General features: G+C 34.8%; 2 protein-coding genes and 1 long non-coding RNA gene across 4 annotated transcripts in view; 2 read left to right on the top strand and 1 right to left on the bottom strand.

Annotated features, from left to right (window-relative positions):
- Window positions 1–6,537, top strand: part of LOC124533440 (probable GPI-anchored adhesin-like protein PGA55) — a 46,198-nt gene extending 39,661 nt beyond the window's left edge. For both annotated transcript variants that reach the window (XM_047108695.1, XM_047108696.1), the window contains exons 3-6: window positions 1,402–1,446; window positions 1,812–1,991; window positions 2,476–2,667; window positions 3,307–6,537. In XM_047108695.1, the coding sequence (XP_046964651.1) occupies window positions 1,402–1,446; window positions 1,812–1,991; window positions 2,476–2,667; window positions 3,307–5,534 (2,645 nt within the window). In that variant the 3' untranslated portion in view covers window positions 5,535–6,537. The remainder of the gene's footprint in view (window positions 1–1,401; window positions 1,447–1,811; window positions 1,992–2,475; window positions 2,668–3,306) is intronic.
- Window positions 6,538–7,889: 1,352 nt separating this feature from the next.
- On the bottom strand, window positions 7,890–12,651 carry LOC124533869. Its single transcript, XR_006966708.1, has 3 exons — window positions 12,513–12,651; window positions 8,499–8,570; window positions 7,890–8,079 (listed from the first exon to the last, which is right to left on the bottom strand). It is a non-coding gene; the product is annotated as an uncharacterized LOC124533869 (long non-coding RNA).
- Window positions 12,578–15,436, top strand: LOC124533868. Its single transcript, XM_047109415.1, has 3 exons — window positions 12,578–12,716; window positions 14,547–14,709; window positions 14,827–15,436. The coding sequence occupies exons 2-3, from the start codon at window positions 14,569–14,571 to the stop codon at window positions 14,968–14,970; spliced, it is 285 nt and encodes a 94-aa protein (XP_046965371.1). The 5' UTR covers window positions 12,578–12,716; window positions 14,547–14,568; the 3' UTR covers window positions 14,971–15,436.
- Window positions 15,437–17,998: the final 2,562 nt, after the last annotated feature.

Below are 17,998 nucleotides of genomic sequence, written 5' to 3'. Positions count from 1 at the left end.
ACACTCGCACACACACACGTGCAGACGTTGCACGCCGCTCACGCTTGGCCGGCCGTCCGTGTTGCTGGTGAACTATTTGTGTGTATTTTTCATTTTTATCAATGTTTATATCATAATATTACATTGCAATATAATTATAAGCAAGTTTTAATGGTTATCATTTATCAGAATTAATTCTCCATGTTTTAATACTTGTTGACTTCCAGGCAGGATACATTACGTGCATATATAATTGCAATTAACTAACATGAAGTATTTTTAAATGTTGATAAAGAGTAACTACTGAGTTTCTTGTCGATTCTTCTCGGTAGAATCTACTTTCCGAACCGATGGTAGCTTAATATAATTGTTAACTGACGATTCAAAAGTGCTTGTAAAAGCCTACTTGAATAAAGTATATTAAGGTAGGTGATATGTAAGATACAAAATACTTGTACAATAACAACAAGTCCTACAGTTTTTGTACCTTATAAGTCAATTTTGTCCATTGAGAAAGAGAGGGGAAATGGACCAACTAGTTTTAATTGGTTATCACGCCGTGCAAATATATTGGTAGTACATGATATGTAATCACTTCGAACACTGCCAATGCGTCGCCAGCCTTGGGAGTTAAGATGTTTATCTCTTTTCCCTGTTTAGTATCAATGTCTCCTATCAATGATTACATGAGACATAAATTTCGGGAATAGTATCATAAAACAATATAAACAACATAAACATAAATAATGTATAGCTTCATAAAACGAATTCAAATCAACGCGGCGCTCCAACGTGAAGGAGATCCAACCCTTACAATTTGCATCATTTCTCCGATGACGAGGACGGGCGAAGGGTGAAAAATGAATTTCCAAAAAAATCCCTCTCATCCTAATCCTTTGCATAAATCATGCCTTGGCGATGTGTAAAGGAAATATTCACCTCGTTTACGTTACATGGGTGTGCTCAAAACGATTCGACCCAAGGATTAGTGTATACTAAGCATTCAATGGAAGACAAACAATTTTTCTGGATACATGAATTTGGTAAAAGGAAAGATTACACTCGCATCGTATAAACAACCTCATTACTTATTCAGGCTTCACGAAAGTGTTCCCGCCGGATAAGAACCATCTTTTATTTTTGGAACGTTGTAAGAGGAGTTTTCTAAAGGGTCGTTTGTAATATTGATGTAAAAACATTTCGTTAGTGAACTTGTTTATGATGTATTGCGCTCAATATATTATAAATTGACTTGTTTGTCTAAAAAAATGTCTGTAACTTAAGTACTCTTCTGCTTCGGAAGCATAAACCAAAACCTTTGTCTAGAGTCTCACAAATCGAGTTGTGTGATAACTATCCTCGTATGAGAACAGACATTGTTGTGGCCAAAATATTTATTAAGCATGTAATTATTTTTTCCAGGTCCGCTCCCGAACGTGACCAGTGTGGACATGGGCCTGAAAGAAGGTAATATTATCATTATTTTCTTTTTTATACACGCAACATTATTTCTGTAGAAAAAAAAACAGCAGCTCAACAGCTGGAAACATTATAGTTTATTTTAATTTATTACAAAAATGGAATAGACTCTTTCTAGATCATAGTGTACATATCTGCTGTGTAAAGTTTCAATCTCATCTTTCGTTTAGATTTCATTGCAAAAATACTTTCATAAGGAATAAAATTAACGAATGACGATTTCTGATAATGTTCTTTACTGTATTATAAGACCAATTGTAATAATATTTTCAATAAATTACTAACAATATTTTCAATTGAATTTTCTTTGTATGAATAAATGATTTTAAAGAACCTCTCTTTGGACATTCCAGGAAGCTGTGCCCTCGGTGACGTAGTCTACATGCCCGGAGACCAATTCCCCGGGACGAGCCCTTGCGAAAGCTGTAAGTGCTCTGACGGCTACGTTGACTGCACCAGACAGACCTGCGAACCTCGCCCTGGCTGCAAAGCACTGCACAGGCCTGACCACTGCTGCCCTACTTACCAGTGCGGTGAGTAATTACTATTTCTCGTGTATACGTGTATCCTATATACCTACGATAATATAAATCAAATAAACCCGAAACAATTAAAATACTAAAATTTTAAGTCCGTCTGAAAGACAATTTGGCCCGTATAACATTTTGGTTCATTCTTGATAGCCTTGAAGTGCTTGAGGGAAGTTCGGGGTCGTTTCATTAGATTTTATTGTAATGTTGGTTCCGGTAAATTATAAAACTATAAAGCGTTTCAATATTTTAAACTTAAATTTATGCAAGCGAAATCAAGCGTATTATTTTATTATTCATCTCGATTTCGATCTTTTGTAATTAATTAATAGTAATAAAAGTAATTATTTGCAAAGAAGTCATCGAGAGGATATAAATCAGCTGTAAGTCTCAAGGACTTAGTTGGCACATCGTGCCAAAATGATCAATTTCTAATACTTGGTGACTGGTGATGAATTATTAGTTAAATGATTTTTTATAATTACAGAATGCGAGCAGGAAGGCCGAATCTACGGCAATGGAGAGAAGCTAGTAGATCCTCTGGACCCCTGCCGCGTGTGTTACTGCCAGGGAGGAGAAGTCGTGTGCCGTCGTATAGCGTGCTTCGTGCGTGATGACTGCCAACCGCGCCTCGTGCCCGGCCGCTGCTGCCCGGAGTACGATAATTGTCCAGTCAGAGGTAAACACTTTATATTTTATATTAACTTCAGATTTATAAACAAACTAAGGCGAACAACTGAAAAAATAAAATGACGCTAGATGCTTTTCCAAATTTTGTTAACAAATAAAATACCTGGTGTTGTTTTTTTACTTTGAGAAGAAAACGCAAGAAACTCGCATAGCCTCTCTTCAAAGTTGCAGATTTACGATGCCGTAACTCGCAATCACTGTTCAATCAGTTATATGATAAGACTAGGGCTTAAATCCAGGCGTTTTATTATAAAAAGTACTTAGTCTTAATAAAAATCTTAAATTATAAACTGATGTTCGTTTATAAAAACGTTACATATTTTAAAGCAGGCGTTAAAACACCGTTTCAAAAAATGGATAGATCTTTCAATAGAATAACATTCTCGTTACAATAGAATAAGTAAACCCGTAACAGAGAATGAAACCATTACTCACTATGACTTCTTGTATCGGTGATCTGGTTTATTGATTCGACGAGACATTTGCAATCTCTAATTAATATATACATGTAATCATCATGTAATTATTGGGACTTACAGAACTCTTTGTAACTCTAATAAAAACTACATACAACATTTTAATATTTAGTTGACATAATTTAGTATCATAAATATTTTTTATTTTCCAGATGGCACACCACTACCTGGTATGGTTTCGTCGGCTCCGAGCCTACCTGTCTACGATAATGTTGAAACGAGTGCCATTCCATCACCACCAAGTGAACCGATCAAACCAGAAATTACCATAAAGGAAATCACTCCCGTATCAGAAATCCCAGTTATCACCGATGTTAAAATAAAGGAAATTTTGCCATCTCCCAGTATCGAAGTCTCTGAATATTCGTCGTCGAAATCTCCCCTAATTACGCGAGAGGCGACGACGGAAAGGAATCTCTCCAATATGGACAAAGTGTCAAAGGTTGATACATTTGACTCAAAGGATGGCCTTTCTTCATCTATTACACCAGAATTACCTACGAATGAGCAATCATCTGAAATTAAAACTACAAATGACATGCCTCCGTCAAAAATAACTCTTTCAACTGACGATTCTGTTAATGACGATATGATACCGTCTAAAATACCTAATATTGTTTCAATGATGGGAGCACCTTCTATTTCGGACTCGGGAACTTCAACCACCAAAGCCCCTATTCTTGAAGAAGAAGACCTGGATCATAATCCAGCTTTTCCACCGATACCAGATGACTTGTTCTTGGTTTTAAGCAATCATGATGAGGAGATAATTTCCGACCAATCCTTAGATAATGAACACGTGCCAATGGATCATGAGATTGTCAAAGTTGCAAATGTGCCAGTTTCGACGCAGGAGCCAATTTTTAAGGAATCTCTTGCTACTACGATAAGTTATATTTCAGACATTGTTACTATTACTAGTGACAATATACAAGATAACTCTGCTGAAACGAGTACTTATAAAGATGCAACTGTTAGTACACAATTTCCAATAACAAAAGAAAATTCGATGTTGAATATGAGGTCAGTAATTCCAACAGAAATATTAAACGTTCCTTCTCTTATATCCGATGACATTACAGGTGACATGTTAGACGTGACTCAAAGTTCAATTACAGCAGTTGTGAACGACGAATCTTCTCCCACTGAAAATTCGGCAGCAGATATATCAACCAAATATACTAATAATGAGCTCCAAGATAAAGGTGAAGAGTCTTATACAAACGTGAGCTTCAATGAAACACAAACAAGCAAAATGGACGAAACTACTAATACACTATCTAAATCAACAGAAATTATATCAGAAACTGAATTTAGCTCCATACCCATTGAAACTAGCGACCAAAATCCACATGACGTTGCAGAAAAAGAGAATAAAGACAAGTTAAGCGCATCTACGGTTAATCTTGTAATGACTGAGTCGTCTACCATTAAATCGTTATTTAATGATGAAGATGCTGTTACCGTATCTAAAAGCTCTGAAAAAGAGGACCAACCGTTTGAAAATTCTGAAACGACAGAATTTTATCTTACGTCGTTTGATTCACAAGAAAGTTCTACGGACATTGTTGAACTAATCAAGGCTTCGTCTAATAATGAAAAAAGCTCAGCTATAATCGAATCTTCCCGTAAGAAAAATAGCAATGTTCTGACCGATCTCATTAACTTAGTAGGCGATGTGGCGTCTATCAGTGACCACGCAGAAGGCCAAGATCCAGAACGGCAGCAAACACCGAGCCCTACTACTATTTCTGATTCTGAAGAATTAATTCCTGTGAATGTCGCAGCTGGGTATAAAAGTAAAAACAAAAATTGGAATTTGAACTCCATCACAGAAGTACCTTTGAAACATAAAGTTCCGATGATGGTTAGCAAGCAGAACGTTGTGGAAATCGAGAGTGATGATTCGGATGCCATAACAGACTCACCTCCACCGAATGACAAAGTGGAACCAACTACGCGGCGGCCTATCATTGACAATGTGTCTGATACTGACAACAAAACCGAAATAGCGGACAAAAAGGACATAGAAATTATAACACAATCTTATGTGCCAACAATAAATAGGCGGCCGAATAAAGTTGTTATGAAGAAGAGCAACGAAAAGCCGATCTCTGAAGAATCATTGAGTGATGTTGGCGTTACTACACCAGAAGCTACGGTTGAAGCCATCTCAAGCTCAAGCGAGCTCACAAATATACCCGATTTAAATACGAGCTCAACCAAGGACGTCACGAGCACTTCGGAAGTGGATGTTAGTGCCTCCAGCGACGTCAAAAACTCTCCTGATGCTATCGAGTCCACTTCAGAATTGGAGGACGTGTCCTCCCTTCCCGAAAAGGAGCAGTCTACAGAATCGTCGAGCACTACGACTCAGTGAGCGCCCGCTCGAAACTGTCGACGGAACCTCAGCTTATCAGCATTTTGTAGTTATTAAGTTTCGTTCTTGAAACTATAAGTTACATAGAGACTACTAGGTTTATAGTTTACGTGAACATTATCAGATTAATTAATCGTCAATTGGTGTCCCTGTAGCGTAGCGCAGCTGGACTCGTAACTGTAATGTAGGTGACAGACGGTCGGTTGAATTTATTAATTGTATTAGCTGGACAAATTATTTATAATCGTTAGAATAGTGAAGCGTGAGACAGCGGTAGTGCGCGAGTCGCGCGTTCAACCCTTAAAAGATTAAACGAAGTAATAGCTTTTCGTGTTAGCATAAGTTATTTATTTTAGTGAGAGTAACGTGAGTAGAACGATTGATAAGTAAGCAACCAAGCTAGTCAACTGGTGACCCTCCTCTCGCCGCCGCGACGTGACGATGCCATTATCTTACTATCGAGGTCACGACGAACGCTTCGGCGCGATCGTTCCGCATAGACGTAGTTCCTTTAGGATGGAATAAGAACCTGCTCCTTAGCCGATGGACCGGGAGGCCCCTTCGGGAACGAATGTAACAAACTTGGTACAAAACGAATTTGATATTAAATATTCAACCTTATGAACTAGCTCTAGTTGTATTAGTGTATGTGGATGCACATAGACTTTATTTACGCACTTTATAATATTTACCCAGATATTGAGGAAAACGTTTTATTCCTGAGAAGGCTCAAATTGTTCTAAGAATGTCTTATATGGAAATATATTCACGATCATTGAATTGTATTCAGTCGAGTTTAGGTTATCGTTCAGTTGCTCCGAAGTGAGGTTAAGTTCGGTTGTCCAGCGCCAATGTCGGCGCGGTCAGTATCGCTAAGTTGAGATCCTGGAATGCTCCTTCTTGCTCCGGAAGACCGTATCTTTTCCCGGGCAATAAGCGCATGTGCTCATTTGTATTTAATTTAAAAGTATTGTTTTTTTACAAATAAAACAAATTAGACTGATTCTTGTTTTCTTTCGCACTTCACCCAAAATTTAAATAAATGATATTAATGCTTATTCACATCAAAATAGAAAAATTAAACCAATCAAAACTCTCTACACTGCAACGGAAAAACTGTACGATATTAACTGTACGTTGAAATAAATAACACATAGGAGACATATAAATATTTAGACATATGACTGTGTTTCCTTAAAATAAAAAAATCTTAAGATTTACCTAAATAAAGTTCTTAATATATAAATACTTCTCACTGACGTACCACATCACCACTAACGCTATAAACTTGTTACTCCAGTTACTCGACTATACAGAGCAATTATTATTTTATGAGGCATTAAAAAGTTTTTACAATTTCACCAAAAAAAAAAGACATTTATATTTAATGAAATCATCGTTCATTTTTTTTTATATTTTCATTAAAATCTCTAAGTTATTGCTCAAATCAAATGATATGAATACATAACAAATCATAATGTGAAGTATTTGGGAATGTTATGTTGAAAAAATTCTAAATCGTTTGATTATGCTTGTCTATTTGTAATCTAGATCGTCACTGCGTGCAAGCTGCAAAAAACAGGATCGCACTTAACAAAACTTCATCAACCAAAACGTATCATCTTTACAGCTAATATCATGGACATGGTAACCACTGCCATATATCTTAAGGACTTCAGCACTCACTTAGTACTTAAACAGGTGGCCAAAATGTCGTAGATCCGACGAAACAGAGTGATAGAGCCCGATAGAGAAGGTGATTTCCAACAAAAAAGCTTTTCACAGCATGTTCATAAATGATCATCATTTTTTATGCAATTATGTTATGACGATGCTGTAGAAAGATTTTTTGTAGGAAATCACCTCCTCTATCACCCCGATTCATTTGATCCACAATATTTTGGCATTTCATTTCAAAGCACAGACTAATAACATACCTAGAACAAAAAAAATATTTAAGATTTCAATTTATAATGAAATATTAGCCTTGTTCGGTTCCAAAGATTAATAACACTATTTACTGCTTAAAACACAACAATCCATAAATAAAATATTAAACAATATTTTCAACACGTTTCGCTTATTCAGCAAGGGTTTTATCTATGGTAAGCTATGCACTTACTTCTGGCCCGTGTACGTATGATATTTATATAAATTGCCATTCTGTACGTATTTCGTGTGAATTATAAATGTAAATATGTTAGGGAAGAATGCAACATGCAACAAAATTATCAGAGCTATCAATAGTTAAATACAAATTATGTAGTATACTTTCTACTTCCTTCTCTTTATATTCAAACTATTTTTTGAGTCATTCATATTTATTTTTAAATAAGCAATATATTATAACACAAACACATGAATACAATAGAAAATAATTTATATATCATAAAGAAATCGGGCAAAAGTTAGAAGTAGACGGTTGTACGTAACGCAATGGTACGTGTAAGCCGGCTTGTGTCGAGTATGGTGCCAGCCAAATGAGGAACATTGCTAAATAGTGTCATCATGGCGACTGCTCCCTGACCTCCGCTGAGTTCGTGCCCTTGGTTTATACCAAAAGTAATTTAGAAAAAAAAAAAGCATTAATAATGGCATGTTGAATATCAAATCTCACTTAATATATTAGTCGTTGGTTGTATATTTTCTAAATAATATTTTTTGCATTGATTTGACACTGAAGTGTAAATGATTACCCATAGTTTTAGTTATTTTCATAAATATCTTAGTTTTGTATAAGTTATGTCTAAATTATAAATTGTAGGAAATATAATAATTATCATGAAATAGAGGTAGGTGTATTCTCTTATGTTATTAAAGGTAAATTTCAACTGTTACGTTTGTTGTGTTGCTGAGATAGTTGTCTTGTTAAGTAAACGAAAGTTTACATCATTAGCTTAATTGGCCTCATTTAACAATGAACAATTTGCAAGCAAATAACCGTCAAACAGGCATTGCTCTTACCTCTTATCAGTGAAACAGCGCAGCCCGTCTCTATGCAGCATCTTGACCCGTTTCCAAGGCACGATGATGTAACTGCAAAAGAGGTTTTATATATTATGTATATTTATATATCTGACCTTAATTTATTTTATTGGTAATGCATTTAGTTATGTTTAATATAATCTTTAATATTATTCTTTGTGAATTGTTTGCTTTCATATTTATAATTGTACAGTTCTGATTCACCAAATATTGGACAAGCTGATGGTAAGGCAAACAACCATATTTATATATTCTGAAATATTTCGTACATCATTAGTAATACTCCGACAATCTAGCACAAAAAATGACCAGTAACTTAAACTATAGAAGTTACTTAAGTTATAATTATAACTGTTACCATGTTACTTAAACTTAATATATCTATGATAACACCTTTGTCAAACTTGATCGAGTTTTAGACGTAATTTTTAAGTTTCTTGTAGTTCAAGTAGTTTTCTCAAGACTTTTGAAACTATCTGAGCGTCAAAACACACTTAGCACTTTGAGCAACAACAACAACAGCCTGTATATTCCCACTGATAGGCTAAAGGCCTCCTCTCCCTTTGAGGAGAAGGTTTTTGGAACATATTCCACCACGCTGTGACACACATTACACACGTGGCAGAATTTATATGAAATTCGTCACATGCAGGTTTCCTCACGATGTTTTCCTTCACCGCTTAGAACGAGATGAATTATAAAGCACCGCTGCTTCATGTGCTTAATTCGTTTAAGTACATGAAGCAGCGGTGCTTGCCTGGGTTTGAACCCGCAATCATCGGTTAAGATGTACGCGTTCTAACCACTGGGCCATCTCGACTCAACTTTGACAAAACACACAACGCACTTTGAGCAAATCGTATTAATTGAGTTTTTTGACGGTTCTTCTCAGTCGAATTTACATTTCGATCAGAGCGCATACAATCGCATTGCACTTTCTTATGAAGCAGGTAGGCAGACGGAAAATATCACATTTGATCGTAATTGGTCACCACCCCTATAGGTTGGCGCTCAAGGAAAAAATCAGCATTCCTGACATCAATATCGACCCAGACGACACAAAACCCTACAACCAGTTATCTGGTTGTATGAAAATTGTTTATTATAATTACAATTGAAAATTACGTTGCATTAAAATTAGCCTTGTAAATTATTTAAGATAAATTTAAGATTCAAAAGTTTTAAGAGCCTACTCGATTAAGTTAATATTGACTATGTTAAACAAAGTTTTTAAGGTTAATTAATTATTGTAATAACTAAAAAACACATTCTTATATTTTTGTTTGAGTACAAATACTAACGTTTATTTAAAAAAAAAAAAAAAAAAACTTTGCTCACTAAACTATTAGTACTAAGTATTATGTTGTTGTCTTATTAGAATGCAGTGTTGCTTATAATTAGGGCATCATTTAGTCTAGATCTTCTTTTGTTTATTAGCATGTACAATTGTAAGAATGTATGCTCTGTTAGCGACCTATGTAATAAATAAATAAATAAATAAATAAAGTAGTATTCGTCGAGTTAAGCGGTTACCGTTGGGAAATAATCATGTATTCCATGTACATGGACATTTTGGTGGATATGATAATAAAAGTACGGTAATTAAAAATTCTGGCCAGCATATTATAACTTTCGTAATGTCAAATTAAAAAAAATCTAACTCGGTAAGCAACGTCCGAGCGCTCGTGTCTCATAACACACCGGCACGTCTCCGCGTCATGTTAATGATTGCGGAAACAATCATCCGATGGTTGCACAAAGTACATTCGGCGCATGCGCCTTCACGCGCAAAAGTTCGACAATTAACGTTCTACCTTTCTAACTCACCTCGTAACCCGCGCCCGTAAGCAACTAAGCACCGGCCCTCGATTGCAAGAGAGTATTTACGCAAACCTTTACGCTATCTTAACAATGTATGGCGAGTCTTTTGTGAAACGGTCAAGATGGACGAGTCAACTTTGTATTCTTCAATAACAGACATACTTCAGATTCTATCCTGCCCTCATCTATTAAAAAGAATTAGGGGCTTGATCTACTATTACAGCACCAATTTCAATTAAATATTTAACAAGATATTTTCCTATAAGGAAGTTACTATAAACAGTGGTAAAATCACTGTAAAAAAATTTACTTTAAAATATAAAGTTAAAGCTATATGTTATACAGCGTGCGTCTTTTTACTTTCTGATACTACTGGTAGGAAGAAATATTTATCACGAATAAATTATATAAATATTTGCCTTTATATTTACACATACTAAAAATATGACAGGTCTACAGAAGATTTTGCAAACCGGTTTCCTAATAGTTGCTTCGGCTATTAGAATATGATTAGAATGCTATTTGACATATGAAAGTATCGGAGACGTCACATTCGTCAGGGGGCCTTAAGACACTCGTATCCGGTTTTGGTAATTGCTTTAATCAGACGATATCATATAACTTGTTTTTGTTTCTTGTTTGTGGATATTTTTTTACAATTTAATGCTTTGTGTCGGATGCAGGAAACTTTCTGATTTATTAATTCATCTACTCCAAATGTTTCCTCTCGACTTCAGGAGCTTCGTTTTCGTTTATTTGGTGGGTTTGGCCTCGTGTAAGTCCTAACCTACCTAAGGTTACACCAATACTTGATGTTACTATGTTTTGATTTGAATTAGAATGAGTCAGTGTAATCCTCATGGGACATATCATCTTAGTTACTGATGTTGGAAATGTATTTGCCATGTAAAAGGTTATTTCTAACAGCGCCAATATATATGAGTAGGAGTGAATAATGAGTATACTGGTATGTTGGCTTATTTGCTGCCAACTCATCTATTTTTACTAATAAAAGAGGTAGATACCACTCTGACTTTGAACTTGTACAATGGACGTCATACATTCTTAATAATATAATGGAATTTCAAAGAACAGAAAAAGAGAATTTATTTAATGATGATTGATTTATGTGAATAAATACATAGATGCATCGCTAACTGATTATACTTGAACATAAAAGCATTTATTGTAACTTATTTTAGACTTATAACAGCCAGTCAAAGGCTTGGCTCGCAAATTGGAGCAAATAGAATCAGTGCATCACGAAGCAGCTCCTTTGTAAGGTAACTGGTTACATCCGATGTCGCATGCAGCGTGGATTACATTAAGACTAGATCGTAATCTCTAGAAATGTTATACCTCCGCTATAGTTATACAATAATATTCTAAACTTTATGTCTTGAGTTTTCTTCAAAAAGAAGATTTTGCTCATGTTAGGTTACGATCATTTCTTAATTATAAGAGTCGGTATGAGGGTAGGAGAGAGAGAAAGACTAGCACGCACTATTGACATTTTTGTTATCGGTCGGGCGGGTCGGATGAAATTATTCCATGTATAAATTGAAACAGTGAAGGGAATAAAATATTTCCCTTTCTCGCAATCCTGTGAGTAGCAGTGGAACATATACGGGTTTTATTTAAGTATGACACAATCGTTTATTTCAATAAAGTAATTATAGAAATAATAGGCTGTTAAACGTAATGCATTAAATCAATTACATGTATCTAGGGATCGGGGATCGGTGCATCAATTTTGGCGAGATCCACTTCAGATTCGCAATAATTGGACTTGATCCTTAATCGGCGCTGAGCCACGAGCCGAGCGACCTTAAATATCGTTAAACGTATTATGTATAGCGCTTGAATAAACGTTGGAACTTAGTAGACATTATTTTGCAAAGTTGATGCTATAATCTAACCGAGTGTATCTGCAGGCACAGGATATAAAATTGTCGCTCCGAAGGTTTGACGTATTGACGATATAAGATGTGATCAATAATTCTGTTAATATTTTGTTGGGTAGAGCCTCTAACAACCAGTTGGTGTTTAAATAAATAAAGCCAAAATTATTTTAAATTCAAAAACCATTTTAATACTAAAGTGCGTAATGCCTCGATTGGTTCGTTCATTTTTCATTTTCATATATAAGTTACCAATTATTTGAGTACTTACGATTACCATCTATTATCAGTAATTATCATATATTAAAATAAGATGAGTATATTTCGTAGCTCCGTATGATGAGGAGTTGCGCAGGAGTCGGTGGTCGTGAGACGCGGGGAGGGGGCGGTGAAAGTATCGTGAGAGGGGCGCTATATGAGGAGGCAGCGTGCGCGCGCGCCGCACTGCAAGTGACTGACGACTGCCGACTCGCAGGTGAGCCCTTACGCAAAAGGACGCAGTCCTGAAGTATAGTATACACATGTTCATCAATAATATTATCGCACACTATTGCTGAGTATTGTGTTTGTTGTGTTTTGCATGTTGATTAATATATGTTTTGTAGTTTTTACTAATTATTGCCCGGTGGTCGTTAAAGATTGATTCTCGAATTTTACATTTATCAGTAAGTTTTTTTTTTTCTGTAAAAATATTTCATTATTTACAAAGGTAAAATGAGCTTAATTCTTTTTTAAATATTATTACCGAAGTGTAAAAGTGGTAAAAGTGTTTTTAGCGTTTTTTTATGCGCATGCGCATAACACGATACAAATCAGCACCGTGTTTATATAATCTCGAAGGGAAGTGATGCTCGCATCGAGAATCATCCTAAATGTAACAGTATGAACGGGGCTTTCGATGAGAGCCTTTCCGTTAGTTCTTTTAGTGTAGTTTAGTTTTGTATAGAAGGAAACGTATGAAGTATTTAATTTAGTTTGAATTAAAGTTATTGTTATATTTTGGGTGTTTTATAAATTATTTCGTTAAAAATTATTAGAGTTGTTTAGAATTTACGCATGAACACGTGAACTTTAGAAGGTAGCAAATGTGTGTTAATTATTTATTTTTAAAAATACTGAATTTATATAAAAATACGCATATCATTCAATTTAAAAAATAAATTGTTGATATTCCAGTAAATTGAGTCTTAAATATCATGATTGTAAATAAATCGTAGCGCGTGCGGTAAGATGTTTAGAGATAGGTTTGAGCTCGTCGCATGAAATTATTGACAAAAGAACTTGTGATCATAAAAATATTCATAACAGTCAATTAAAAACACAATTGCGTCCATACATTTTTGCTATTCGAGTAGCGATATATTTTTGTAAAATTATACATTCGTGTGTCACGATACGTCGTTTTTCGCACCCTAACGCCGAACTTTCAAGTAACGACTCGTATCCATATTGATGAAGAGAACGGCGAACGAAACGCTTTGAATTCGTGAGACATGTCAGGATCGTGACTTCACTTTCTCTCGTACGCATTTGGCAAAATTATCAACTCTCCAGTTCCGACTTACGTCATCGAGATGAGTCGCTCTGATTGTTTTTAGCTTCTAAATTTGTGTTATACAACTCTTATTTACATTTAACAAGAAAAACATTCGTGGGAAATTATTAATTCTATTCCATTTCGATTTCCATCTATGTATGTGATATTTTTAATTATTTAATTACATTAAGAGTTCATTCGTTGTTTGCAATGCAAGATAAATAATAATAGTATTGTATTTTATTAACATTGTAACTTATTAGATAAGAGTAACTATCTACTGAGTTTCTTTGTGGTTCTCCATGGTAGTAGCGACATTCCGAACAGGTTTTACAATTAATTTAATCAAATAAAACGACGATTCAAAGAAGCCCACTCTAATTTACATTACATTTGAGTTAGATTTATATGTCCACATATAGTGTTGGTTTACTTTGGATCCGTTGTATAGTGTTATTAAGTTACGAGCGCGGAAGCTTTTGAAGCCCCAATTCTCTGTCGTTCACTAAGTTCGTCGATATTTTCGTGACGCTGTTAGTTCATGAAGATATAATTTTCAACGGTTAAATTGTTGTATATTCTGTTCCGATATTTAAAGGTCACAACGTTATTAAATCAGCTCAACATATTATTTTGTAAATCAGGTTTAAGTTATTTTTTAATGTTTCATACCGTCACGCGTGGGTGACGTTATCTAATTATTATTGTTATTAATAAACCTTTAGGAACCGCTTTCAATTTAATTAATGTTTTATTTTTTTTGTTTAGGTATATATATCATTCGTTGACAATGAGGTCCATCGTGCTCTGTCTGATGGTGGTGGCGATGGTGGCTGCGGCCCCACAGCGCGAAGGAGCTGCCTACAGCAAGGAAGCTATCAAGCAGGCCCAGAGCACCCACCTTATCCCTAAGGATGCTGTCATCCAGAAGGTAAGTCCATTATTACAGTCCTGACATTATTATAAAAAGCTCGTAAAAGTGTAAATAGTAGTATTATTAAATATATTCGACAACCTGTTTCTCATCTACGTTTGTGCTATTCGTCAGGTACAAGAAGGCGTAGAGCTTGCAGCTTATGAATCTATTCCCGGCAACCAAAGAATCAACCTGTTCGAGATCCTCGGTGACCAGCTGCCCTCCGAGGTCATCAACAACCTCCAGTCTCAGATCGACCACGTCGGCCACCAATAGACCATATAGCCGTAGAAGAAACTTATAGCTCTTCGAAACCAGTAACCAGGAGACAAGATATGATAATAAACGCGGGAAATCTGACAAAAGAAACAACACTCACCATGCAAGACGTTGAGGTCATCTCTTTGCAAGAGGCAACAAAGCAGACCAGCTGTCCGGGAGGCTTACAGCGCGTTGTCGTGTAGTCCGTAGCCTTTCTCAATAAATGGTCGGTCTATCGCACAAATCGGACTGGAAGTTTCTGAGATGAATGCGTTCAAACAAAGGATTCAGCTTTATAATATTAGCATTTATATAAGGTAACGGCGTGCCTGTTACTGGTTTCGAATTGCGGGTTAAAAAGCCCGATTGTTATATAATATTTAATTTATTGGTGTCGCAAGTACAAGCAGAGTGTGATATTGTAACATCTTTATATGTTTGTAGATAAATTTCAATTATAATAAATGGTCGTTGTGTCCAATTATCGTTTTTATTGTGTTATGAGTCAGCAAAGAGAGTAAAGTAATAGCCTGTAAATATCTCAGAGCTGAGCTGAGATCCCCTATACCTTTAAAAAGGGCAAGAGTTTAGTTCACGTGGGCAATTTTTATCCAACATATGTACATATATAGCTCTCATGTTCCTCAATTCTTCAAGAAGTTTCCCTTTATCGTAAAGAATAACATCAATCATAAACACAAATTAAGCACATGCATGGTAGTTTACAATAATGCATCATAAATTGGCAAAAATAAATTATAGGTAGAGGTAAATAGATAAAGAAAAAAAATAATAGAGCCTACATTCGACATTCAATTTAAATCAATAAAATCAGAAATATATTATAATTAAATAAAATCTAAATATTTCAAATTTAATACTATTTAGGAAATTTGATTTGTTACTTTTAAATATTATATTTAATGTAAGCTGTACATTAATACTCCATTGATACGGAAAGTACTACTGTTAAGAATGCAAAAGGTAATGTTTTAACTAATGAAATACATTCGTTTTCATCGTTTACAATACGATATAAGTAACGATAAGTTTGTAATACAAAGTTTCATACTTATAACTTACATGCGAGTAGACAGTAAACGTCTACATTGTGCGTTTGAAGGCATATTACGAAGCTTTGAAATCAATCGATCTTGACCCGGTGATAATCGATGGTACTCGACCAATGAAAAATAATTTATCGATTTCCCAATAAAATGATTACGTACTTCAGTACCAAGCAAATATTGCCGTATAACAAACAGCATATCGTCTTCTGGCCTTAGTTGAACTATGTAAACAGAGTATGTGTACAAAAGAACGCACCTTCTAGTCCTTCAAAATACAAAAGTCAAAAAGATAAGAAAATCTTTATTTAACATAGAGATATTACACGAATGAATCAAAAGTCTAACACTGGAAAGTAACATAGCAGTTTTGTTCAGTTGTTGTGACTTCTTTGAACGTTAAACTAATTAGGCATGACTAAAGGTATTAATTTAGGGATATTTACAATGTTTTTTAATTTTGTTCGGTGGAGCTCGATATTTCGCTATTATCTATAAATGTCTTGTTCAATCTCGTGAAAGTAAAAAAAAATGGTTAATATCCGGAAATTAATACCTTCAGTAATAAAAATAACTATGTTAATTTAAAATCTTAAATTAGACATTTTCAAGAATTAATAAAAAAAATTAAAGCTTTATTAATTACTAATAAAAGGTGTATTTATTTCATTAACGCAGTAATAAAGATAAGTAAATTTCTCAAGGTCTTATTGCATCACATCACAATATCATATTGTCGTAGCATAATAAATCATATGGAAAAATAACAAAGTTCGACTTAACAGCCTCTTGTTATATGATGCAATTTATATTCAAACAGAAACTTCGTAGGTACAATTAATGTGTTAATAGTCGACTATGAGTACGATGAATGCAAACTAATGATTTGTAACAGTTTCGGCAAAATCTATTATATTCATAACAGGTAACTTTGTATCGAACTTATGACAAAGTACGGACAATATTTTACCTTTATTAATTTTACTTTTTCGTACTTGAATGACATTCGGAGTTTTCTAATTTTCCCCTTTTTTATTTTAATGGTAAAGTTACCTTAGCCGTCGGTGCCTAGAATGCCTATATGTAACGTGGCACACCAGAATACCCACTAAAACAGCGGTTGCAGACCAGGCCTACTGATGGGGACCCCAAGTTCTCATCCCATCTGCGAATCAGAATTAGTAGAGAGTAGTCAGCCTCTTTGCACACCTCCGCGGATCTCTACTTATAACTATGCAATTTTTAATTTTAAAAAAAACCTTATTAAAATTCAGAATCCTGTACTAACCTATTACCTACACATTAATTTTTAAATGAAAAACTACCACTTATAGTAAAATATACTTTATTTAAGCAGGCCTTTCAAGCAGTCTTGAATACATTTTACAATATTAATTTAAAAGCCAGCGCAGCCAACAGCCGGCAGAAAATATGATCTCTTGAAAATATCCTATAAATAAAAAAACATATTAGGTTTTCTTGTTCATACATGTAATTACACTTTTGAAAACAAACGAGCATTTCAATTTCAATTCAATATTACCTTTTTTATCACGTAAATAAGTTTGATTTTTTTTAAATCTATACTTATAATAAATCTGTAGGGAGGTCAATTCTGTACATGGAATATTTTTCCAAAATAACTATCAGATTTTGAAAAGGGGTCGATACTGATGGCCAAAATGCAATCAGTAAAATTTTTGTCTGTCTGTCTGTCTGTCCGTATAACCGTAATAGAAACAAAAACTATTCGACGGATTTTATCGAAACTTGGTACAATTATTTTTCATACTCCTGAGCTGGTTATAGTATACTTTTCATCACGCTACAGTCAATAGGAGCAGAGCAGTGAAGGGAAATGTCGGGAAAACAGGAGAAGTTACTCCATATTTTAAGCTCCCGTCGCGTGTACAACCTTAATGGTTAAAGCTACATAGAAATTGTCTATTACGGAAATGTTCTCCTTAAAATTATAT

The sequence above is a fragment of the Vanessa cardui genome, chromosome 11 (genome assembly GCF_905220365.1).
Source record: "Vanessa cardui chromosome 11, ilVanCard2.1, whole genome shotgun sequence".
Lineage (NCBI taxonomy): Eukaryota > Metazoa > Arthropoda > Insecta > Lepidoptera > Nymphalidae > Vanessa > Vanessa cardui.
The sequence above is the reverse complement of the archived record's forward strand: the minus strand, read 5'-3'. Positions and strand labels throughout refer to the sequence as shown.